The sequence below is a fragment of the Siphateles boraxobius genome, unplaced genomic scaffold, assembly GCF_051911475.1.
Source record: "Siphateles boraxobius isolate OS27281-9 unplaced genomic scaffold, OSU_SipBor_1 13, whole genome shotgun sequence".
Lineage (NCBI taxonomy): Eukaryota > Metazoa > Chordata > Actinopteri > Cypriniformes > Leuciscidae > Siphateles > Siphateles boraxobius.
In genome coordinates this window covers 20,357,296-20,385,268 of record NW_027508733.1, presented here as the reverse complement: position 1 = coordinate 20,385,268, position 27,973 = coordinate 20,357,296, and the positions used below count along the sequence as shown (strand labels likewise).

The 27,973-nt window shown below is 36.9% G+C and overlaps 1 protein-coding gene across 3 annotated transcripts in view; it reads right to left on the bottom strand.

The window, feature by feature from the left end:
• The window catches only part of yjefn3 (YjeF N-terminal domain containing 3), a 39,029-nt gene continuing 11,056 nt past the window's right edge, over positions 1–27,973 (bottom strand). For all 3 annotated transcript variants that reach the window (XM_077226582.1, XM_077226583.1, XM_077226581.1), the window contains 5 exons: positions 10,291–10,399; positions 4,286–4,396; positions 2,574–2,687; positions 2,310–2,460; positions 1–697 (listed from right to left, as the gene is read on the bottom strand). In XM_077226582.1, the coding sequence (XP_077082697.1) occupies positions 501–697; positions 2,310–2,460; positions 2,574–2,687; positions 4,286–4,396; positions 10,291–10,374 (657 nt within the window). In that variant the 5' untranslated portion in view covers positions 10,375–10,399 and the 3' untranslated portion in view covers positions 1–500. The remainder of the gene's footprint in view (positions 698–2,309; positions 2,461–2,573; positions 2,688–4,285; positions 4,397–10,290; positions 10,400–27,973) is intronic.

The window sequence follows — 27,973 nt, the reverse complement described above, 5'->3', positions numbered from 1 at the left end:
TTTTTACATAGATAATTTATTCATTCAACCTATAAGAACTAAGAAAACACATGTACATTGAGGAATGTAAAGTAAAAACAAAATGATTTACATGTTGTTTGTCAGCCTCAGATATATACTATACAACTTTACCAAAAAGAAAGTAGGCTACGGTGAATAAACTTGTATTGGACTAGAATTCCAGCAGAAATGCATTGGATTTGTAGGTGTCGTGCACATTGGACTGGAGGCACTATCAGGGTAATGCACTTTCAATACATCCAACATTTAAAAGATTTGCGTATTGAACAAAACTGTATTGGCGATTTTGATGAATCAACAGGTAATGTCGAAAATTTGCAAAAGTCACTAGATAATTCTAAACCCACTTCTTAGCAGCGAAAACTCACCTTAACTACCCAAAAGTCATATTTGTCAGTAACTGATTGCCACAGAACAATCTATAAAATACAAAAGGGAAAAACAACCTTGTTATTCAAAATACATGTTTGTATAAACGGCTACAGTTCTATAACACATTCCGTGCCGGGGAATTCTGGCAGATTAAGTTCGTATTTTTTCTGAATGTCATAGGGCAGGAACCGTCCCGCCAGAAAATGTTTTCCCGAGAAACCTGTTGCGCACTTTTTGGGAGCTGTCAGAGAAATGAGAACTTCTGGATTTATCCCATCTTTGGCCGGTTCGTCAACATCCCAACCTTCAGGAAAAGAGAGAAAGGAAAAGTGAATCCTTTCTCACCATCACAGAAACATAACAGTGTTTCCAAATTCTCCCAGATAGGAGGTGGAAAACTGGCTCATAAAGATCATTCATCACAATATTGTCATGTGGAAAGCGAGCAGCAAAAATGCAATGTGTCAGCCATCAGCTGCAATTTTCAAATAAGGTCTCCTGATGACATCATGGCTGCGAGTTCACTTTAGTTTTATAATTTGTCTGTTTTGCGAACACTTCATGTCAAGTGCAACACATTTGCACATAAAGGTTTCTGGTCAGGCAATTTATCAGAAAAACTGGATTTCAAACAGATTTCATCACTCAGAGCTCCTTGGATGTGTAAGAAACCCATTTTGCATACTTACAAAAATGTATCAACAATTTATCTATTTATTTAAGTCTCTATTATTCGGTTTGACTTGTACAGCATTACGCATCTAGTAGACTAGCACGCTAGTAGCTATTAACTTTGGTTTGTAATGTATTTCTCAACAATATAATTATTATTTTGACTACTTAAAAAATTAACAATTTATTTAAAATGATTTATCTAGTATTCAGTTTAACTTTGTCAGCATTAGGTAGCTATTAGCAAGGGTAGCTAATAGCTATAAGCCTCTGATGCTAGTAATCAATTTCTTAGTAATATAATGACATCTGTATACTTATAGGATGTTCTAGCAATTTGTTTAGGTTTATCTACTACTCAGTTTGACCTCTATAGTATCTAACACACTAAAAAAAAATTATATGAGCAATACGTTATGACAACATATGTTTTTAAAATGCTGTAACTCATCAAAATAAGTTAAGCAATTTTATACAAGTTATACAAGATTCAACTCATTGTGGCTCAAGTCACTTTAATGTAATTTAAGTTTAAATGACTTAAACATCCAAGTTGACTGTACTTAAAAATTTAAGGCAGCAACTTTTTTACAGTGCAGCTATTAGCTAGTAGCGAACTAGTAATTGGATTACTAGTGTTAGTAATCCATTTCTTATTAATATTATGACTATTTTGCTTACTTGCACGAATGTATTTATTTTACCTAGTATTTGATTTGACCTTATTTATTTGCTAGCAAGCCATTAGCCAGTGCAGCTAATAGCTATTTGCCTAAGTTAATTCTGAAGTAATATCTGTGCCACAACAGTGACCGAACTAGAATTGCAAAATAATGATGAAACAGGTTTTCTGAACACTCAAACAACAGAATTTAGTATGAATCATGTTAATGTAAATTAATTTGTAGGATGCTAACATATATAGCCTACTTTACTGCATATGGTTAGCTGTAATGAATTCCTCAAATGATGTTCAGTGTATAGAAATAGACTTATTGACGTTTTTTTGAGTGTGCTGATGAATGCTAATGAGCATTTTTACAGTACGTCTCGATAAGCTGCAGTCTGACAAAAATAACCATAACATTTTTCTGAACAGATTTATGTTTTTCTTTTCCTTGCAAGTAACCACTCTATTTAATGAATGTCACATTCTGTAATTATTTCGTTTTGGCACTGCACAATAAAGATGCCATGGGCAGAATTTCTCTAAAGTTCAGGATGTGTGTTTAATGAGCAAATACCTGAGGGCACGTCCACACTAACGATGGGTATTTTGACCTGTTTGAGAGTCACCAGCATCCCAGCATAGGGCTCCTTCACCTCCGTATTGTCGGTTTCTGGGCCCAGGATGGCGTCGATCACCAGATTGTAGGCATCATTTAACAGCTGGACCTGGTCGTGGGGTCAGACGGGACTCGATTAGGATTGACAGAATGTCCAGAGGAGTGAACATCACACTGACATCTCTCTGCCGGTGAGCTTTATTATTTAAGACTGACACCCACCTCTGTCGGAAGATAGGACAGGAAAGGGATGTCCATTTTCTCGCACTGAACAGTGAAGTCCTGGTGCAAACCCTGAGAAGAACGCTTGGGATAGAAAATGGTGGGCTCATATTCCTACATGTGAGAGACAAGGGAAAAATGAGTTTCCATCCAGAACATAATTTTTCAGATTTCAATCTTTTTCTTCTTGTTATGTGATGATTAGCACATAGACAGTTTTTATTATGTCTTCATTTATTTTTCTCCCAGATTCAGACTTTCCATTTTAAACTATGAGATTAATAATAATAAAAAAAACATTTTGAAAACTCTGATCATCTAAAACAAAGAGTGAACCATTTTAAAATGTATTGTGTGTTTATTTATATTAATTGTTCAAAAATCTGTCCCTAGGTTGTGAAAAACAGACATGAAAATGTGATACTTGGAAGCCATACATGAACCAGACAGTCACCGTGATTTTACCAAGTAAAACATGGTTGTCCGAAAATTTAGTCCTAAACATGTAATTGGTGAAAACACGTTCACCTAAACGGGACAAACGGTCTCCAAAAAGCTTCTCTGTTTTTTAAAGCAATATCTTTCCCCCTATGGATATGCAGGGGGAATTTTTGAGTTCATAAATCACATAACATAATTACCTCATAATTTCATTTCAGAAGAACAGTAGTAGTGATTAATGTGGACTAAAATGTATTTTTTTAACACCTCATTTGCTCAGAATATAGGATGAACTCCACACAGCCTGGATAAGTTACAATCCTGCAGTTAAACTTAATGTATTTGTTACATAATGCTGGTACAGACACAAGAATCCACGCAGATGTACACTGGGAATGTATAAAACAGCTGCCATCATGTTATGACCCTCTATTGTTCGTTTTTGCAAAATTTTCCGTTCCGTTCCATTTTTTTGTTTTTTTTAATCCGTTCCAAGAATCCCATAATGTAAACTGGCCAAATCTTAACTGGCCAAATTTCACTCCATCAGAATGAAAAGAAGGATAACTTTAACAGAGTATATGATTATTAGACGAATACTGATGCTCCATAAATCTAGCATCACAGAGGAGCATGGTGAAGTTGACATAAGCCATATCATTTATCTGGAAATGTTGGAGCATATGCTAACCGCTAGGCAACAGATGCAATCATTCTTTCTAAAGATACACTTAAAGTGGTTTGAATATGACAGGAGGGGAAGGGCTGGAAAACAAAGGCCCTGTCCCAAATGGCACACTTCGTATGCACTTATACATTGGCCGTCACATTCACATGATCGTGAAGTCCATGAGACCGTAGGATGTCATCTGTCATTTTAGGTTTCAGAAGGGTGCTCACGAGCATTGACTATGGCCGATATGCGGCCTGGATTCACAATTTCGTCGTGCCCGCACTGAAGCGAGCTCCGCAGCAGGCATCTATCCAACAGTCAACAGGCAAATAGTAGGAAGACCGCAAGTGATTAGGGTCCCATTTGGGACAGGGCCAAAGAAGGTTTTTTGATGTCAACAGAAAGAAAAGTAATTTAAGAAACGGAGGAAGCTGCTATGTTTTAATAAATGATTACAACTTACTTTTTACAACTAACTTTGGAACAATGTGCAATGAATCATACACAATAATAGCAGAAAAGTGCACTAGGAAAGCAAATACACCCTGTCAGTATCCATTCTGTCTCCGTGCCCTTTGGCATGGTGTTCTATACTTACAAATATACGCAGATGGCGGGCACACACCAGACCAATAGAGCCGTTCTGCTCAGGACCACAAACAACCAGCAGGGTGGGCTGCTTTTTATTCAAAGAGCTCAAAGGAAAAGCCTGGGGAGAGACAAAGGAGAGGGACACAGTTAAACAGGGCAGGGAGACGTCTCATTTTGCTCTATATCTGCATTTGGAGAGGCAAAGGTCATCACAATACCCCAGCAACAGTTGCAACGATAGTAAAAAGCTGAGGAGACACCACCACAGGCTGCAGGCTTAAAATAACACACTTTCTGACAGGTTTCTAAACTAGGCTTGCACAGTGTGTCCAACTCTACACACTCACAAAACTAAAGTCTTTACACTGTCACTAAACAGAATAGCTAAAATATGAATTGTTGTCTAATAGATTTCCATGTGCTTTTGGACAGCAGAACCCATAGCCACGCCCCAAATGCATGTCATTGGTTGAGATGTTGCTATGCCTTGCTGCTTGGGATACTTAAACAAACAGCAATGTTTTGATAGGCCAAAGAGCAAGTGTTTACACTCTTTAGGGAAATCAGACTGCAAATGCCGTACTTTGTCGTTTATGCATATTATGCTCTAAATATAATGCACAACAATTTTAACATTTTACATGTTTGCAGTCAACCTGAAAGGACATTTGTTACTCATCCACCTGATGCATATTTTACCATTAAGATGACGTTATGAACAGACTAATGAAGTAAAACCAACAGTTAAGGTAATGTGCCTGCTTTATTCATCTCCAATTAACCGGTGCTGAAAGATGGAACCTGGACACAACTGTGGGAGTAATTGCAGACTTCCAAGAAAGAGAAGAAGCCAGATGCTAATGAAGCTAATGGCACTTTGGAGAGAAATTATCCGCTGAGATGGATGTTCCATTAGCGAGCTAATGAAGATTACATTATCATTGCTGGGTTTCTAAGTCAGTGCTGGGTGAAAAAGAGTTGAACACATGTCTGAGTGTGGAAAATGAACGTCGGTCTTCATCTGTTGCCATTTTGAGAGGAATCTAAGTAGAAAAAATTCCCATTGGCAAAACTGAGCTTATCAATGAAGTTGATTATAGTGGGCAGTATTTGCTAAAAGTAGCAACACTGTTAATTTAACTCCATTTTAGTAGCGGAACTGTAGCTAAACTGTTTTCAAACGGTGACGGAAATAATTTTCAGATTTCATCAGAAGTCCTTGCATCTTTTTTACTTTTTTAAGTATTCTGTCAAAAACAGTCTTATTTTTGAAGTTTTAAAGTAGATTTCACAACACTGATAATGGGTGCGATGTAGTTTTATCATCGCCCGCTAGCAGTATAGACATGGAAAGTAAAGCGTCTCAATATGCTCTCTAGTGGTCTCCTAAAGTAGTAGGAAACCATTTTCAGGGCTGTCTCATTGTCAAAATCTAGTGCACATCAACATTCCCTACCAGAAAAATTCCCAGATGCTGAAATTCAATGCACCGTAAAACCATTTTGCATCATCTGATTACAATCATATTGTTGGTTATTGAGTCCTTTGCTAGTGCTCAAATATGTATTCATGGTATACTGATGAATAATTCCTGAAGATTCAACCATGTGATGTGGACAGTCCATTCACATGAAGCTCATGTGAGTATGTGTCGTATGAAATAATCACCGCTCATCTCTGTTCTGTCCATTTCTTCTTCTCTGGAAAATGACATTTTTAGAGTGTTCCTGTGAGCCGTAGCCAGTGGATTCACTGTTCATTTCTTTTACAGGTCTGCTGCAGCTGGGCTGGAATTCTCTGTCGTGTCAACTCCTGCCAGGACTCTGGAGACCGCCGCTCTGATCTGCTCCTGTTCGGTTCAACTCAACCCCCAGATTTCGCTTCCATGCTTCCAGCAAATGAGCTCTCTAGAGAGGGTCTTGACTAATTAGCCTCGCAGTTTTTTACCCTCAACATGACACAAATAAACACCAGGCCTGTGTTTAATTCAGAATTGAACTGAGAATGAGTTTTAAATTTAAAGTAAACTGGGGAATTCGAATTGAGGATTCAAAGAATTCCCGTTTGCCCATTTTTAGCTCTGCACTCGTTGTGTTCTGTGTTTTGGGTAAGTTTGGGTTGTTATTCCACAGCACAAAGGTAAGATCTTACGGATTTATGAATGAACCACTCGTTTTAAAATCTTCCCGGTCTATTGACATTTGTTATGACATCTGCTTCAAACATTACAAAACTCATGATAACTTTCGTTAACTCTACAATAAGTAAATACACTTCACCAGTTAATTACTCTTCGACAGCGATGCCATAGAAATATACAGAGCTTCAGCAAAGACGGAAGTTCAAAGACAAAAACATTTCATAAGGTCTCTAAGCTGTTTCCCAATTCAGCGGCTGCATCCTTCAAAGGCTGCGAAGGTTGGACTGAGTGCTGTTAAATGGGACGGTCTAGTCTAAGGAGGATTGTTCTTGTTGTCTAGTAAATGTGACCGCTGCAGTGACAGTAACGTTTGTACTGGACCTTTTTGAAAGTTATATTAAATTGTCTGAAAACAAAATATGTGAAGCAACCAAGCACAGTTTGTTTTGTTCCCCGTCATCTTTAGGGGCATTTAAATGTAAAATGTCCCTACAAAAACAGACAGTCTGTCAATTAAAAATCTAATAAATTATTAATTCAAAAACATTGTGCAAGTTAACTGCAACAATGGGGCTGTGAACTTCACCTACTTTTGAAAATCCAGTGTTTAGTTGATCCTGATAAGCGCTCATTGTCACAGTTGTGAACACGGCGGTGTTCTTCTTCCATGAGGGGGTTTGGCTTCACGGCATCTTTGTTTCCAGGCAGAGCGTTTAAGAACGCGACACACATGTCTCCCGTGTACAATTCATACACTGGAGAATTCATCCAATCAGATGACGACTACAAAAATCCTGAAGTGTTTCCAGTTAAGTGCGCCATATGAATCAGACGTTCAGCCAATGGTCCGTGGGCGTGACGTCAGAGACTGAGACTATGGTAAACATAACTTGACATTACTTTAACGTTTTGTTCTACAACGTAAACTGCACACACTTAAATCCCAAACGTTCTTATCTAGTTAACTTATTAGAAAGTTTTCAAAAATAAACATAACTGCTTCAAAAGTTTGCGTGTGTAATTTACTTTGTAAAAAAAAACGTCAAGTATCGTCAATTTATGTTCGCCACAGACCTCATTTTACTCATAGGTTAAAAAAAAACCCTGTATTAAACAACACAGGAAACTCTCGAAGAAACCAGCGGCGAATTAGTCTTACTGGTTCTGACGTCATACCTGCACTATTCTATTAACAAAGCACATTAACTTTGGCAGCACTAAAATACTAAAATTAAAACTAAAATTAATTTTTTATTAAATTATTTTAAAAAAATTAGAATAACGAAATAAATAATTCCCTTCGTTTATCATTATTATAATTTTTCCGTATGTCCGTTTTATTATTAATTAATTTCTGTGGATAACTGACAACTGTTTCATTTGTTCATTTTATTGTGTAGTCATGTTGAGATGAAGGGCAAATACAGAGAGATCACAGAGAGTGCCACATCAGTCTGCATTTTTTACTCAACACACAAAGAGCGTTTCATGAGCCACAGTGATAAAAATAACTTCCTGATTTCTAAAGCAGAGAATGATCACAGACATCAGCCTTGACGTAGCTCAACACCAAAGCCCTTATCCCCCCGATGTAGACGGATGATGCTGATTTTGGCATCCGCTGCGGTGGATAGTTTGGTTGTGAAATCACAATGTGGTAAAATTCAAACCAAGATTTCGTCCCCCTCACACACACACACACATGCTGATGTGTGCTGATGTAATGCTTGTTTTACATCTACTAGTTGGCATGTTTTCTTTAGCTGCAATTTATGGCTACCTCACCGAGGTCACAGCACAGGAAGTTTTGTTGATGGTAACCGCGGCGACTGCTGGTGACCGGGAGCCTTCGAGGGGTGGAAGGTTCAGTCTCTAAAACGCTTCTAAAAGGGCTTGAAAATTCACACAAGCCAAATCAGGAAACAATTTGGGGCTTTAACCGACTCTCAGGTAGGTCAAGAGGAGCCCTGCGCTGCCTGTCAGCCTGACTGAATCCAGATGGGATGGTGACCGCAGTAGTCTGGTTTGGGTTGGCCTGGCTCTATCGGAACCCTTAGGCCGCCCTGAAACGTAAAGCCCCGAGACCGCCTGACTGCAGGCCGGACACAGACGAGAGACTTTCAACACCTTCCATGATGGTGCATTGGATCTGTCACAAGGGGTTTTTAAACAGAAGTTAAAGAGGGATTTTGGAGGTGGGTGAACCCTACTGGTGCTCACAGCAACTCGGTAATACTATAACATGATCCCCCAAAAAAGCAAAATCCCCTTTTTTGCAGCCCCTTTGCATGGAAGCCTGTTTCTGACATTTATTTTCCCAACCTTATACCTTCCTCAGTTTTATTTCAGAAATGACTATATATATCTCATAATGTGACTTAATATTTTTACAATTGCGATTATTTTCAGAACTGCAGATATTTTTCTAATTGCAACTTTTGGAAATCATAATTATGACATTTCTTGTAATTTTGACCATTTCTCATAATTGCAAATTCAGAAATTGTTATTATATCTCACAATGTTTCACAATTGTGTTTTGTCCCCCCCGAACTGCAACTATTTCTTATCATTTCAACTTTTTGATGCTCAATTGTGACATTTCTTGTAATTGCAAATTTATATCTTAGAAATTGTGACTATATCTCACAATGTTTCGCAATTGTATCTTTTTTTCTCAGAACGTCAACTCTTTTTCATAATTACTTTCTGATACTCAATTGCGACATTTTTTGCAATTACAAATTTATATGTACTTATATACTTTATAATAACCTAATTGCAAATTTATACATCACAATGTATCTTTATTTCTCATAAACGTGAATTTATTTTTGTTATAATTGTTTATTTTTGTTTATTGTTTATTTTTGTCTAATTGTTTATTTATTGTTACTTTATATCTCACAATGTGGCCATATTTCACTATTGTGACTTTTTTCAGAACTGCAACTATTTCTCATAATTATGACTTTTTGCTAATTGCGACATGTTTTGTAATTGCGACTATTTTACATAATTACAAATTTATTTCTTAGAAATTGAGAAATTGAGATATCTCCCCATGTTTCGCAATTGCACCTTTTTTCTCAGAACGGCAACTATTTTTCATAATTACTTTTTTGATACTCAATTGCGACATTTGTTGTAATTTTTGTAATTTACATCTTAGAAATTATTACTTTATAATAACCGAATTGCGATCTCACAATCTCACAGTCACTTTGTTTCTCATAATTGTGAATTTATTTCTCAGAAAAAAATAACTATATCTCACAATGTTTTGCAATTGCAACTTTTTCCCCAGAACAGCATCTATTTCTCATAATAACGACTTTTTGCTACAAAGTTGTGACATTAAATTAAACATTAAAATTCTCAATTATCTTTTTTATGATTTACTCTGAGGCAGCAACACACTATCATCCATTTGTGATAGTACTATAATTGCTATAAAGCTAGCAAAAAGCACAGGATAAAATAAGTCAAAAAATAAAAACACATATATAATATATGAATAAATATACTATATAATTTTTGTGTCTATTTGGAATCTAAAATGCTGGATTGCTATTCTGGATCGTTCTTTTCATAACAACCCCCCTCAGAGCTACAGATGCGGTCAAACCCTCTACAGAAACAGCGAGATCAAAGATTCCCCACTGTTTTCATCATCACTTGCAGCAGGGCCTCGTCTCTTAAGAGAAATGGTTGAAGTTCGGCAAATGCAGACAGATGCTGAGAGCAGTAAATGCAGTTGTGTAAATCACAGTGCTGCTTGTGAGCAGTAAATACAGGATTAGAATCAGGATTTAGACGTGTTAACTGCCACTTTACACTACGTTTAATTCATGTTCTCGTGTCGGACAAACCTTGGTGACGGCAATAGCGCAAGCATGGCCCCATATTTCAATCAGCTGCTGCTGCCCAAAGCGATAGTCCCTCAGGAGCTCCATCTCAACGGTTCCCACCTCTGTTTTACTATAAAAGACAGACAAAGAAACAGATTGCATTGACAAAGAGCTCATGACATGCACGGAATTAGCTTGCAGTGGAGACGATAAATAAATCATGTTCATGTTTTGACAACAACAAGATGTCAAGTGCCAAGTGCCAAGATAGAAACTGGGTGGGTTTGATTACATGGAAACCAAGGACTGCAATATACCACCTGACATTTACGTGTGTATTCTGAGCACAATGTATTAGACATGCCATCCATTCCAGGCATGGCGCCTGTTTAGCCGCACTTAGAGCGTAAGTTACTGTGAGTTTAATGTGAGCACAACGTATCTGTAAAATCCAGGCCCTTACTTCACATCTAAAACATGAAGATCCTTTCAGTAAGCTACTGTAAGTTCGGTCATAACATCAGAGCCCTCTGCTGGAAGAACACAGAAGTGCTGTCAAGATCTTGATAGTAAAGTTGTATAAATTAACATTAATGCATTATGAATGAACATGGATAAATGAACAATATTTATACATCCTATACTAATCAATGCTGTAGAAATTGTTCATTGTTAGTTTTTGATACTTAATGCATTAATGTTAACAAATATAATCTTACTTCAAAGTGTTTAAAACTATTTAATGTGTTACCTATTAATTCATTCATTCATTTATTTATTTATTAGTATATACATCCCTGCTGCTTATATTTTCAACATAAGAAAAGTAATGAAGTGTTGAGGAACAAAAGCAGCCAAGGCAAAACAAAAGTTATGTGTCAATGAATATTGAGTGTAAATATAAACTATTTAGAATTGTTTTGGTATGAAATAGAGCTGAAATAAAATATAAATATTGCATGGAAAACAAAAAATACTAAATTACTACAATGTAATGACAACATATGTTTTTACATTGCTTTAACTCATCAAAACAAGTTAAGCAATTTTCAAATTTTTTATAAGTTATACAAGATTCAACTAAGTCATTAAGTCAGTTTAATGTAATTTAAGTTGAAATGACTTAAACATCCAAGTTGATTGTACTTAAGGCAGCAACTTTTTTTACAGTGTAAAACTACATTTAAAATAGCTATACAGAAATATTAAAAAACTACTAAAAATAAAGTAAAACTAAAACCTTCAGATAAAAATAAAACCTTCTTTAAAGTATTAGTAAATAATATAATAGTACATGATTAACAATAAAACAACATAGACATGCACCATCATTAGGATTTTGCTGTTGATGACTATTTTCCTCAGAGTTTAATGTTCTCCATACCTTTCTTACTTTTGCAATTAGTTAATGTAGTATTTCACCCCGAGGAATATTCCGCAGTGTTTCCAGGACAAGAGGTTTGTTTGTGTTTGTGTCTGTTGTCTGCTAGGGCTTTAGGCACCAGAGGAACAGAAGAAAGAACTATTTACAACAAAATGATAACACATTATTGAGTTCTGTCAACTGTGTACATGAAGTTCCCTGGCTGAATGAGGCCTTTTTTCATTTCAATTCAAAGCATCCATCTGCCACTCTCTAGTTCTCATTCTCTCTTCAGAAAAAATAATATTGAGTTTTCTAACAAAAAATAATGAGCTCGTCACTTGAACAATATGTATGTGCTTGACATTTTTGGGGCCATGTAATAGGGTCTGTACAACATCAGCCATATTTTTGTCTTTGGTCACTTAAAATTCAACAGGTCACCAAGTCTTTTCTTGGGTCGGCGATGTGCTCTGATCATTGCCGTAACCCTCGGCATGGAGTTTTCCAGCCTTCTGGCATTTACCGTCTCCAAGAGAGCTCCACAGCCGTCAAGCCGAGTTTGCAGGGGGAGATTTCCTGGCGTACTGTGACACAGTGATATTTGTAAAGTTCAGCCGAGTCTATCGCTTTTGATATTTCCGTCCCCAACGACCTATTCAAGGAAATCCTGATGGCTGTATTTACAAAGTTCTCAGAGAGGTTCCAGGCACCAGAACACCGGTATCTCAAACCTCAATGTCGTAACGTTTACAATATTTAAAAACTGTTTCTAGCCTGCAAAGAAATCTTGCTTCACTTAATATCTCTCAAACATCAAAACACTTTAAATGCATTCTTGAGCCTTATTTGTTCAAGTTAGGCTTCTTTGTGGTGGGCAAACTGCAATAAGTAAATCTAACCACCAGGGGACAGCCTGGCCCAGAATGTTCCCCCAGCATCCAGACACTCATCAGTATAAATTGCATTATAACATTAGGCCAATTGACATATCAGCACATCTACACAAAGCAATGCCATAAAATAAACCATTTTTGGTTACTCAAAGAACTTTTCAGTGAACAGTTCTAAAAAGCTTTTCTTTTCATAATGTGGGAGAACATTTTAATAATCGAAAGAACCTTTTTCCATTATAAAGAATCTTTTGTGCAATGGGAAGGTTCTACACTCTTAAAAATAAACATTCCAAAATGATTTTTTTTTAATTGATGCTATAAAAGAACCATTTTGGCTTCCCCAAAGAACATTTCAGTAAACAGTTGTTAAAACCATTATTTAGGTGTGAATAATAATCTAAAGCAGTAGTTCTCAAATGGTTTGGCCATGGGACCCAAATTTCCCCCTGGTCATTAAGCCGTGACCCAATTTTTTGGGGAATCTGACCTAATTCCTAAAAGAATCTAAAATGTGTGTGTGTGTGTGTGTGTGTGTGTGTGTGTGTGTGTGTGTGTGTGTGTGTGTGTGTGTGTGTGTGTGTGTGTGTGTGTGTGTGTGTGTGTGTGTGTGTGTGTGTGTACAAATTATATACTGTATATATGTAATTTAGCTATTTTATTTCACAAAAATGGTTGACACACACAATTACTTTACATACATATAAATTGTAAAAATATGACTAATACGGATGAGATAATAAATAGCAGTCCCAAACTAGTTTTTGTTAATACGATTAAGTTAGTAAATCGGTATGAGGCACCACAGTCATTAAAAAATATACTCTTCATTGAATATAGAGAAGTGGCATAGCCAGAATTTCATTTTTTGGGGGAACACAGTAGACCCTTTACAGGTTTAAATGATGTGTTACTCTTAACTGTATGACCATAAATGACTGCGTATTTTAAGTTGTTTCTGATGTTAAATGAGACAAAATCATTTGGCATTGTGCCGATTAGTGTCGTGGATTTGTGCCGCTTCACTCATTGTCTCCTCTTGGAAAGGTGAAGTAGGCTCAGATGTAGATGTTTCTCTTTCTCACTAATCTTTCCGTGATTTCCTGAAAAAGCGTAATATTGAACTTTGTGTATCCGCCATTGTCACCGCATGTTAATGAACTCACATGCGCAAAGAAAACGACAGCGTATGCTATGCACAACACGTTAATCAAACCAATAAGTTTGAAAATAGCCATTGCATTTTACTGCGCAGAACTGGTCAATCTCTCAATTAGAGTCAACAATTCAACAATTCCTTAATTTTGTATTTGAAGCAATCAGGAATGTAAATGTGCGTGTGTGTGTGTGTGTTGTGGGGGTGTGTGCGGGGGGGTTTGGTCTTTTCCATTTTCAAGAAACGTCTGAAGACGCATCTTTTTCGGCAACACTTGATCCATTAAAGTAACACCAGGTAACTTTTGCTCTCGGGGTCCCCCTACAGTTGGGAAACAGTATTGTCCTCTACTACTGTCGTAAACTCCGTCATCGTGCATTTGTTGACAACCATGATAGCCCTGAACACTGTAGGAGGAGGTCACATGCAGGTGTTCTGCTTGCGTCGCGTGTGAAATGTCTTCATCCCAGGTACAGTGGCATATATTTCAGCATGTCATATGAATATAATTTCATGGGTTTTATTTTTTTTTAACGACAAATGATCGCGATGATCACGTTTACAAGCCAGTGTCATTATTGTAGCCTAGTCTATTGTTTGCTGTTTTACTGAATCTATATGATACTTCAATGCAATGTTTGAGTGGTAGATAATAACCATATATCGTCAATATTATAATATCAAGCTACCATAAATAAATCTGCAAATTTTACAAATCGATTTGCATTATAGCTTGAGGCAAGACAAATAATCATTACCTGATTCATGAAGATAAACGGAGGATAAGATAGCTTCCGTAACATAGTCAGGCAGACAAAAAACACCCCAGACTACGGGGTGTCATTGGTTGTTGCGTTAAATGTTACCAAGATACAATAGTGCTATTTTCTGATTGGCTAACAACACCAGACGAACAACACCAGAGGAGACACGCTTGAATTCATGCCTGTTCCACAGTGAGAGCGGCGCGGCCAGAGTTTTGGGCGCTGTGGCATATTAAATATATTACAAATAGTTTTTCAGCGTGAGAAATACAATGTGTGGCGGGAGAGCGTGACAAAAGACCGAAATGAGTGACTCTCAACCTCAATGCGTGACACTTGACAGCCCTGCGATTTTAAGGAAGTGGGGGTGGTGGTGGAAGTGACATATATGCCGTAAAGCAGTCGAGTTTTGTAGTTCTCTTTGTTCGCCGGTTACTACCCGAAACCCGAAGTTTAAAAGTACGATTAAAAACGCTACAGACCCCGTCAGGCTATGGCAGACGTGTCATTCAAACTATTGTAAGTCGATGTACCATCACAAGAGACTTGGAAATATATTATGAAGGTAGAAAAGTTACCTGGTGTTACTTTAATACTAAAACTTTATCTTCTATTCTATATCTATTATCTTAAAAAGTAAAATAAAATAAAAAGTACACGTCCTGCGTTTTATTAAACTGGGAAGGGTCATAGCACTTGCATATTGTTGTCCTACTGTTAGTTTAACTGCTTCTATTGTTCTCATTTGTAAGTCACTTTGGATAAAAGCGTCTGCTAGATGAATAAATGTAAACTGTTAATGTTTATATCTAATTTGTAACAAGCCTTGAAAATTACAACAAGTTTGCATTAGTGTCTCCTCTGACATTGCTATTCCACAGAGCTACGGCTAATTGTTGTTGATCACCCTTACAGCAAATACACACATGAATGCACAGCCAAATGAACAACAGTATCGGCACAGAGAGTCTCCCTAATGTCCCCACGATGAGCCGCGTTATCTGCGAGTCATGAATTGTGCTGATCAGCTGTAATAACAACTCGGCTAATGAGGTTGTTTACCTCCAGCCTGCTAGCTTGCTTAACACGAAGGAGAGTTGACACGGTTTCACCTGTTTGTGAGAGAATACACAGACGTTTGTGTTAAGCCTTCATTTGCATAGCAGAAAATGGGGGATACTTCTCAAAAATCCCCTTTTCCCTTGTTTTCTTCATTTTCAAACACTGTAATTACCTCAGAACATCATGAGACAGCTAAATAACCACCTTTCTGGTATAAATCAGTGGGCTTGTTTTGGGGGAACAGCCGCTTCTGACAAGGATCCGGTTTACAACTTAATGTTCTCAGTGAGGAGCATTTAACAAAGGAAATGAGTGGGTGAAAACGATACAAAGGAAAGTAATGACTACAGGGAGAAGGAGAGTACACTGCTATTTGCAAAGCCACCAAACTTAGTGCATGGCCCCACCGGGCTCCCAATAATGTGATTGGTGGATAGGGGTTAGACAGGGGGTGGATAGCCTTTTGTTGCACGGCTGACATATGCTAATTTATTCGACACAAAATCATTTTCACAGTGTCACATGCACTATTTAATGACAGATGATATGCGCCCTGGTGTGAATGCTGCTATGAGCATTTGCTTACAATTTAATGCAACATTTGAAATAAAAAACTAATAATCATGTCAACGTGCTCAGCTAGAACATGAAAAAGCAGGCTTTGCTACACGCAAATATTTAAATAGGATTCAAATGTGAAAATATCCATAGTGACTTGCATGCATAAGTGTCAGAAAACCACTTCCCAGTTCCCACATAACAGAAGTGCATCGAAGTTTATATATTCTCTATACTTTTTCTTTGCAATCTCTAGTTATATTTTTAGTTTCCGTTTTCTCTAGTCAGTTTTTAATTTGCTCTTGTCTTGTGTTGCTCCTGCAACTAACTGAAATAAAATATTTTTTTTTATATTCTGTTGTATTTCAGGTTATTTATGTAATGAAAACAGATTTGTTTTGCCATCTAAAAATGACTTTCAGCATCGGCCACAATTATAAAATGACTTTTATAGATTGTAATCCCAGACACTACAGAGGTTACTTAAACGAAAGTTTCAAATGCCTCGAATGAGTCATGGAAAGGGAAGAGGAAAGCAACATCTAATGATGCTGAAGATCCAGGAGCTGAACTCTCATGTTACTCTTAAAGCAATTAAAAACTTCTAAAAGGGGGCAACGCTCAAGCCCTTGCTGATTCCTTCCTAATGAGTGTCTCGACTTCCTGTTCGTTAATGACATAAAAGCCAGTCTGAGGCACTGGAGTGGAGGAATGGTCACCAGGGCCCTGTGGACAGCTTGTATTTGGGCGAAGTCAAGGAACAGGGTGGCACTCGACCAAGACTGACGACTGGAAACATGAAAAGAAAGCATACGCCGCACTTTCACAAATATCACGAATATCGCAAATGGTTTGGGAATAATGAGAAACACAAAACAAAATGGTCCATGAAATATTTTAAACTTTTGCCATGTGAGGTAAAACTTGAGTGCAATGAATCAGAAATGTCTTTTTAATAGAAAAGAATCACAGAAGTGGAGAGAACAGGAAGGGATTGTGAGGTCGATGTAGAGAAAAAGAGCAGGGTATGGCGAGCAATGATAACACCTAGTGTGATAGTAGTGTCTGAGTCAGCGGACACGTTGGTTTCCAAAGGTAATTTTAGAGCCAAAGAACAGAGGAACAGAGCTGACACCAGCATTCTGGAACAACTTCACAGTTCTTGGCAGCGAGGAGCCTGGCTTGCCTGACATATGTTTAGAAAGGAGATGAAATATGCATGAAACGTGACAATCTTATCCTAAGATTAGCCTGTGTATGACATTAATCGAGCAGGGAAGTGTTATTTCACAGAGACAGAGAGCATATTTAACGTGTCTTGTATTAACATCTGAAGAGGTATGTCTTTCCTGAGCCTATCCGTGTTCTATGAACTACGTATTAAAGAGATAAACAAATGCCGGAACAAACCGTCTGCTCTTCACATTATTCCATGGTTGCCTTCCATTTATCCACTCATCATAAACACACAATATTTTAGTCACACTTCCTCTATTCATCTCTGCCCTTATACCCACCCCTGACCTTTCCAAACACATTCCCAGTGCAAATTACAAACTGTACAAAGCAAAGTACAACAGACTGTGTAATAGAGTTTAGCAGTTTACCATCACATGCGTTAGCTGCATAGAAAGTTAAAGCTCCAGTAGGTAGCTTTTGTAAACAAATATTTGTTAAAACTCTCATTATGTCTTGAAAGTAGAATATGAGACAGATAATCTGTGAAAAAAATCAAGCTCCTCTGGCTCCTCCCTGTGGTCCTACTGCCATTTGCAGAAATACACCGCTCCCGGTCAGAAACAACCAATCAGGGCCAGGAGGAATGTCTTAGCAGTGTCAATCACGCTCGTGTACGCACTGATCACCCCTCTCTTGCACAGCGCGAGCGCGTACCGTCGTTCGTGACTCTCCTGTTCAAACTCGTTCATCCAAATGAACGAATCTTTTTTCGAGTCATTTCGTTCATTCAACGAACGAAATGACTCGAAAAAAGATTTGTTCATTTTGAATGAGTCTTTTTCGGAGTCATTTCGTTCATTCAACGAACGAATGACTCCAAAAAAGATTTGTTCATTTGGATGAACGAGTTCGAACAGGATCACGAACGTGCATCACAGAACAGAGCAAGGCGAGCATTTGTGCTTATAAAACTTAAAGTTTTTTATTTATTTTTGAAATGACCGATCGTTTCACTAGATAAGACCCTTATTCATCGTCTGGTATCGTTTAAAACCCTTTGAAGCTGCACTGAAACTGTCATTTGGTCCTTGAAACGTTTGTGTCCTATTGAAGTCCATTATATGGAGAAAAAGCCTGGAATGTTTTCATCAAAAAACTTAATTTCTTTTCGACTGAAGAAAGAAAGACATGGACATCTTGGATGACATGGGGGTGAGTAAATTATCAGCAAAAGTTTTTTTTTAAAGTGAACTAATCCTTTAACGTTATCTTAGTAGCTATAACTTATAGAAAGAGTGCAACCTTATAAAGTTACATGTATTGCAAAATACATAATGATTTGAGGACCAAGTTTGTAGTCAAAGTATGGGCAGGCCATAGTCAATGTAAAGCATATTGTTGATGTTTCGTCCGTATTAGTGAATGTTCCGTAACTGTTTATAATCCGCCGTCATCGCTGGTCCTACTTACTAGCCTGCGCGTTCACGGCAGGCTCCGCTGTGGGGGAGGAGCTGTGGAGGGAGGGCTGTAGCGTAGCCGAGAGAAAGGGGGTTGGACCTGTAAGTTGTGCTTGTTCAAATTTTCAGGCTAAGTCAACATTTTCTCAAAACTCCCTACTGCAGCTTTAACAGCTCAGCACAGATTTGTGCATCTACACTACAATTTCAGTTTTAATTGTCAATGAAATTACTGAAGTAAATGTTCGCCAGTGATACTGAAAAGTAAAATATATCATGACGATCATTTAACACTATAATTACGACATACTGTCAAAAAAACGTGAAAAAACAACACCGCAAGATGTTGACTGACAATGCGCTAACAATGTTTTTTGGAGATCAAAAATCTAGAAAGAGCATGATTGTTTCTAATAATCCACTTATAGTCAATAATGTCGAATCTGAACAATGAATGATTTGTTAAACTGAAGCATTTTGCTAGCGGGTTAATTAACCCACTCAAGCTCACCCAAATCCAATTAATATGCGATATATAAGATATAGACAACGTAAACGTAATATTACAACACTGTAAAAAAAAGTTGCTGCCTTCAATTTTTAAGTACAATCAACTTGGATGTTTAAGTAATTTCATTATTCATTAAACTGACTTAAATTAGTTGAAAAGTTGAAAATTACTTAACTCATTTTGATGATGCTCTCATAACTTATTGATCATAAAATTTTTTACAGTGAACTTGTATCTGCACAAAATAGCATGAATCCACAAATTAACGTTCTAGTCCGGATGTTGTGTCGGGAACACGCCCTTTCCGTAGTAATGCACTAAAACACGGACAATGAAAAACTACAGCATGAAGAATTCATAACATTACCAACTATTTGGTGGTGGTAAATATTTAACGAGGTAGTATCATTAACGTATTAATGTATACGTTGTGATTCATATGGAAACGTAAGATTTTTTGAAAAAATTAATAAATCTAGCCATCAGTGGAGAATAAACAGAACGTACAAAAACATATGAATGAGATCGTACAAAATGTACTAATTCATAAAATTAGCCACAATTCGCAAAAGCATAAAACAGTTACAAATTGCATTGAAAGTGTGTTGACATTACAACTCATCATAATGTTGTTTCAGGAGTTTCAGGAGCTAGCTGTATTACCCTTCAAATTGCGCAAATTGAAATTCCGAATTGAAAGTATGCACAATGGAAACACGTCAATTTCGCAAAAACTTGGTCGTAAAAATACTCTTTTTACGATATATGGAAGTTTTTGCGAAATTGACGTGTTTCCATTGTACGTATTTCAATTCTTGCAATTTGAAGAGTAATACAGCTAGTGATATGAACAATTCTTAAAACAGTTGTGTTAGTTTTTACAATCTATGTGACAATTGAGTGAAAACCTGAGCACCTGAAACTCCCCTATGAAAAAAAAAAATTACGCTTGCATGAGGTGGTTTTTCAGGCAATTCGAAAAATGTATATTTCGCAAAACTGGAAAAAGTTTTTTTCACATTTACAGGCCACCTGGCATACGTAACAGTCGATTAAAAATTGTGCAGTATGTTTGGACAGGAGACGGGACAGAGTTCTTTATTAAACTTATCAAAGACAAAAGAATTACAGGAATACTGGATCTGGATTCTAAACAACAAATAAATGCCACAATGTATCAAGACTTTGAAGCAGATATGAGGGAGAAACACCCATAAACATCTCATTCGTGGCGCTCCCAAGTATAAGGGTATTTCATTGCCATTAATGCTTGGATAACACGCCTACGTCTTCTTCAATTAAAAAATAATGGCAAGTGCGGTGGCTGGAATATACGTGTAACTAACAACATCTGGCGGTCGCCATGATTATTTAAATGACTTACCGTGAGAGAGAAAAAATTACGTTTAGTTGCATAACATAGGTTAATGGAAACGGCGTCATTTCGCAATACGTTTTTATTGACATTTAGAAAACATCGCAAACGTTTTGCACAAATCTGTAATGGAAACCAGGCTATTGTTTGGGATGAGCAAGTGGTTACAATAGGTCCAGAATAGCATCATCATCTTGGCTTGGCGTAAGTAGCGGGAAGAGCATTTTCAGATCCCCAGTGCTAGATTTATGGTAGCAGTGGAGGCACAATAAACATCAGTTGCTTGGACTGGTGACAGGAAGGCCAAAGACACGAGGATTTGACAGAAATGTCCCATAATGCTGGAGAATTATGATTCAAAAAATGTTTGTCAATAATGTAATGATACCCATATACGTAGGTATCATCCTCCCCACTTTTGCATTATTAAATATTCACCTCCGCCTTTGGTCAAAGACCAAATGTTTGACCCAAAATCCCTCCCTCATTATGCATTTCAACCGTCCTCTTAGGTGTAATGGGATCCAGGCACCCCTGAAAATGCATTCAGGCCTTGACCCAGCTGGCCATCTCACTGCACAATGACTTATATCTGGCCAGATGAACCGGTAAACAACAGCCGGCTACATCTGAGCTTAAATATTTTTTTTTTCTGAAGGCATGAAAACAAGGAGCTACTCTAATGCCTCTAATGGATCATGGAAAATCGATAAACGGGTCATGGGCATCGTCTCAAGTCTTATCGCTGACCGATAAACTCATCTCCACAACACTTCAGATGGGCTTGTTAACTCGATTTTGAAACCCATTGCTGAGGCGGCTCAACTTCCCCTCCAAAATGGCAATAATACATCAACTGTTCCATTTTTGGAGCTCTGGGAATCTGGCGGAGAGCATGCAGCGCATGAACCTCTTCAGGAACGGGCCTGTTACGCGGCTAGTCAGCTCTGGGCCGGCTGCCCGTCTCCATGGAAGCGTTTTTGGTGACACGGAGGCTTGATTTTGATGAACTGCATTGGGCACCAAGGGAGCGAATACAGGAGATCTTCATTTGGAGGCTCAACTCAAAGACTCTGTGGTCACGTCCACCTGCTGTAAAATACGATCTTGCATGATAATAAATGCTCCATTGAGGGATGTTACTTTTTAACACAGGCCATTTAGTTCAAGTAGACCAGACACTGAAACACTGAGCAGCAGTTTGGTTTGCCAAAGATGTAGAACCCACGAAATGTAATTAGCAACCACAATTTAGGGCTTGAATCCATTCGTTCCCTTCAACAGCATTACATCAAAGTGGAACTTTTTTGATGGTCATGTGCTTATGTAATTATGGCCTGTGCCAATTGGCAGTTTCTCAAGTAACTGTACCCAGCTAGATATATATCGAGAGGACCACAGGAGGCTGTGCAAGTGGAGGAAACCATGGTAACAGAGCAAGTCAGGTCACCGAACCGACGATGCCAGCAGACAGGTTGAAGGATGTAGATAAGAAAAAGAGACTGAAAATAGCGCAGGTACAGTCCTTCAGGCCCAATTAAAACCGGGGTTCGACAGAAAACCAGGCAAATGAAGAAGGTGAATATTCAAGCGTAAGTAACAGCTGCGTTTGGCCATAGATATGGTTGAATAAAATGCCCTGTGGTTATTTTCTATAAGCATTCAAGTGTAATTTAATAGGCTTAATTAGGGGTGATAAAACAACTCTGACTGCCATCTGGAATAATCCATGATGAGTCATTATACATTAATTAATGGTGGGATCAGTACAATTTCAGGGTTAAAGTGTTACCTTTTGGCTTCTAATGACGAATATGCTTTGAATATGAATTACGTTTCACTGCTTTCGGTGTTTCGGTGTAAGAAGCGAAGTTGCGTGAATATGCATGAAGTGATGAGCATGCGCTACAAGTAGGCTAGTTATGATAATTCGTACGATACGGCAAAATGGTAAGAAATCAAACAGAGAAAAAACATGTACGACTATAATGTACCACCCAAACTTTATCCAATCCAAAAAATGTTGGGATTTTTTTCACAGAAAGCAAGTTGCATGATGATGATATCATATGATTTTCGCAATCTTGTACAAGTTAGTACATTGTCATTAAAGAGTGTTAGATTACATTGAGTTGTATAGTTCCAGGGCAGGAAGCAGCACAAATTCGCCCTAAAGAATTATACAATATATTTTCATTAGCATGCTGCCTTTCATATTCTCAGGGGATGTTTATTATTTCAAAGAAAAATGAACTGGAACACAGAGCTCTGAATGTACTATAGAACATAAATAAAGGACAGAAGGAGCAGCTTCGGCATTTTCGCACAGACCTCAAGTGTTTCCTCAAGGAAAACTCAGATACATGACAAGCTAGCTAAGGCAATGTATTATAACTGACCCCAATCTGCCATTGCAGTGCTATTTATGTAGTGATACTAATATGCTCTTTCTCCGGGCTTGCTCAAACAACAAGTGTCGTTACAGTGCAAAACTTCCAAAGATCTCAAGTAGCCAAGCCGTATAATATGATATGAATTTTTCCAGTATCTAAATATTCAATCTAAATATAAATGTGTAGGCCTTGCATTATTATGGTGTTATATTATGATTATATATTCAGTGGCATAAAATGGTCTTTAAATGACAAAATAGCCTATCGTTTATCACAATTGTTTCTGTGTCAATACATCAATCAAAACCAAAAGTAGTTATTGTGCCAGGCCTAGTTACATTTACCTCAGAAAAGCCATTCAGTGACCATAAACTCGATAGTTAGTTAGAAAAAATCCCTAGAGAGGAGCATATTACACATTCATTACATATTCAATATTTAATGTATGCTTGAGTAAAAGTCGAATTTTTATGAAAGTTCAAAACGAATTGAAGTAGAAAGAATTGACGTGTAATTATTAAGTTCGTATATTAAAAAAACGTGTGTAATTTTTTTTTTTATTATTAGGCCAATACAAATCAGTTTGTTTTAACCTTCAATATTATAGTAGAATGTACCAGCTGACTTACTGTATAGTTTAAAGCATTAGTTAAAAAAAAAATCTTGAGAAAAGATACTGTAGGGTACCTGAATTATTAATGTAATACAGTATTGTTTTACTGTAAAATAGAATTTAAAAAAATTCAAACATAAAATTAGCATTAAGGCAATACAATAAATTCTACCATAATAAAGAAACATTTAAAACAATTTATTTAAAATAATTTAAATAAAATATTTTTTGCATGACAATAATGAGAAGAGTTTTTTTTAATTCAGTCATAAAATCTGCATTAAGACAGTTAAATAAATTGAAATAGAAATATTTAAAATAATAGTAAATCATTTTGAAATATATTTTTTGCATGACAGTAATGAGTATTAGTTTTTCTTTATTTCAATTATAAAATTTGCATAAGCACAGCACTATAAATACTACTATGATACGGAAATATTTAAAACAATTTATCTAAAATCTAATATATTTTTTCATGACAGTTATTTTTTTTCTATTATACAGTAATGAAATGCTAAATTGAAATGATAATAAAGTCACAATGCCCCAAAAAACTTAAACGGCTCTAAAACAGCATAAATGAACATAAATTCTTAATATTGGTTAAAATTTATTTTAATGATTCCGTGTTACAGTGTATTTATACATTTAAGTACTGAGTAATAGTAATTAACTACATGTACTGATTACTTACTATAGGGTTAGGGTAGATTAAGGTTTGATTTAGGGTAAGTTGCATGTAACTGTAAAGTATCCACTGGAGGCAAGTTGTAGAGAAGAACCCAAGTGCAGTTTATTACAAACAAAACTAAACATGAAACAAAAACATGCGTGGCATGAACTCAAAACAAAAACATGAACGTGACGCTTACCAACAATGGTTTACAGGTAACAAAACTTGACAAGGACATATGGCAAACATGAAGGATTAAATACACAAACTAATGACAAGACAAGGGACACGTGAACAATGAACAGACGATTAACCAATGACAAGACACATGGCAGGATCACATGACAAACAGGGAATCACATGACAGACATGGAATATGACATGAACAACCAAAACATGACCAAGACAAGACCAAATCGTGACAGTAACTATGCCTAATTTATATTTATTAATATAGAAAATACATGTAATATGTCATGTGCACATTAAAATAAAGTGTTACCTTAAAAAAAATCATTTTGATTTTGGGGAGAAATAGGACCTGGAAATGTGTGGGTTTTTTCTATTTATTTAAATGTTTGATTTGGTATACTTGTTAATAAACTGCCCGGGTGTTAAACACACTGACAAAGTGTCTCTTAACCTGTGAAAATGTTACTCACTGGAGTAAGGATCAACAATTTGTTCAATCATCCTGACCAATAGCGTTGCTCCAGTCCTGACCTGACCTGTCAACACGAGCCAATGAGAGTGCATCCTCTGAGATTCTCTCTCTACTGACCTATCCTTGTTCTCTCCTCATCCTTTTCATCCAGCTCAGCGCTCTCTTGCTCAGGACGCTCATAAACTACATTGAGACTATGCCAGAGCATTTAGGCAGGGGTCCATGTCCTCATCTGGCTGAACCGAGAATCACAATTTATCCTGAAAATAAGTTGACAACTGTCATATAATACTCCAGCTTTGTTATGTTGACAAGGCCATATGGCACATGGAGAATGTGTGCTCAGATGTTCGCAATTCGAATTTCTATTAAGAAAAATGCGATAAAACATCTTGGTTTAGACGGTTTCATAGCTTGTTTACCTATTCAGAAGTCTTTAATACAGGAAACAAGTATGCTATCAAGCCGTGCTGAATAAAAGCTTTGTTCCTCATCTCTGGCATTCTGCTGTTCCCCTGTTGAGAGCATCTAAAAGGAAAACAAGCCTGCATTCATATTCCATCATCTGATTGCATCGTGTGCCCGGAGTCCAATTCATAACTTTTATAGACATCTTTAATGGAGATTAAAACAGCGCTGTTACTAAAGCCCATTCAAGGGAGGACATTCAGTTGAAGTCAAAATGAGATTGAATAAATTATGCCATTTTAAATGGACAAAGCACTTCCGTCACATTGAAAAATAGTTCACTTGAATATAATAAAACTAAGCAGTCAGTTAACCTGAGCATGTATACTCACAAATCTGGCTATCAAAAGATGGAAATGGAGGACAGAAGCATTCTGGAATAAAAACATCTAATATAATAATAATACATTTAAAATTATATTTTATAATAATAAAAATGATGCAGTCCTGACTATTAAGTTTCACTTTTATTTGAAACATTTTCAAAATAGTCAATAACTGATAATAAAGCCAGTCTAAGCTAAAACCTTCTTTGGAATAAAGATTGAATTAAATAAAATATAAATATTAGATGAAAATATTAAATGTGCAAATGCACATACTAAAACTAAAAATGGAAACTGAAAATATATAAATAAAAGCTATTAATAATACTAAAATAACACTGCTAACCACTAATATCTTGACATCTTGAATTAAGTCTGATCAAAAGTTGGCGTATTAATACAGAGAGTTTGGATATTTAAGAATATCACCTACAATTACAAATATTTTTTTTTACTTGAAGCATTTCAAATTAACCATAAGCTGCAGCTAAACCCTTCGCAAAATGTTGCGGTAAGATAAAAGAAAAATAGAAAAGATTAACACAAAAAGGAAAAAGACATGCATAATTGACAGGAAATTCAAATCCTACGAACAGTAAAGCAAAGTCTCCCAGGCAGAATAAAAAGGATATGACTAAAATCGTGGAGTGATGCTATCAGTAGGAGACTGACAAGGAATGAATAAAAGAAAGAAAGAGAACGTTATTTTTCTTTCAGATGCCCCTGATAACATTATTACAGAAATGTCAAATTTACTTTGTGCTTTCTAATCAAACAAAGCCCAAAAACTAAAGTACGAACCAAACCAAAATATGTATTTCATGGAAAGATTGTGTTCTCCATGATTTTGTTTTCAGACACTTTGGTGTCTCAATAAACTGTGCCAAGCAATAAACATTAAAGTATCTCAATTTGTTCATTCTAGCCTAACTAAAGTGTAATATCCCAAAGGTCACGGAGTGAGGCATTTTGTCACTTTTATGAGATACTAATGTGCTGTTGCCAACCTTGTTTATTGCTGTTTTTTTCAGAGGGCTCTAATAAAGAAAGCAGGATGTATAGCTACTGACTCATACAAGAACAATGAGTCTATTATTGCCTAAAACTGGATTTTTTTACACACAGAGATGAGTTAAAAATGGCTGCCTGGGGCTGGCAAATCCCTGCTACAGTATGTCTTTTTTTCCCATTGCTGGAACATCACTGAGGAGACTCATCATGGAAAATGTGTTGAGCGGGAAGCATAAGCAAGCCAGCTGCCAAGATTCCGCTACCAAAAATGTTGTAATTGAAACAGAAATGGATATTATTATATCGTAGACACCTTGCAGCTCTGGTCTTGCAAGTTGCTGAAAGCACCCAGCTAGTATGTTGTAAAAACGCTTTGTGAAAAGCTTGTCATTAAAAAATAAAAATAAAAAACATTCCAAAAATGTTGTAAATAAGACTGAATGCATTTTTTTCTCAGTACGTAGCTACAGTCCAATCTGGTTTTTGTAGTAAAACTATGTTATATTAACGTTTTGAGGCTACCTCCACAACTGTCGATTGCATTCATTTTTACGTCTTACTTTTAAGTGTGGCTCACTACAACCAAAATGTGACATTAAATGCTTCTGAGTAATGCTGCTCCAGTCAGTAGCGATGAACAGATAAATGACATCTGCTTCTAGACCTCCAGCAGGGTCATATAAATATATTCTTCCCAACACCAGGGCTGCCAAGGGCCGCCACATGTTGATTGTTTACTGTGATTAGCAAGAGCGCTAATCAACAGAGACCGCTAGCGGCTTCGAGAGCAAGTCCCCTCTCACCCTTGGTCACGGTCATTCAGATCACAAGACAGCAAGCTGCCTTTGGGCTGATTCACATAAAAAAATGCAGTTGATGAGATTTAAACGCCTGGTAAAGGTCAGTAATTTCTCCTCTAGAGCCTTTTTGTTCTGTCATTAAAAACAAAACAAAAAAACGTAGGCCTACTATAACAACAAGACATGTGTTAACCCAAAAACACTTCCATCTTTTCACAGATTAACTGTTTTCAATGGTAAATACAGCATAATTTGTCCATATACTCAAATTTATAATGAGAATGGTCTGTTCTAAATTGTCAAAAATGCAGAAGTATTGGAGATAAAGAGATGAAAGGGATTACTTAAGATAGGCTATGCCAAAAAAAACACCAATAGTCGCCTTTCCACCGTCAGGCCGACTGGTTCTAAGAACGCCGGGGAACGGTTCCAGTT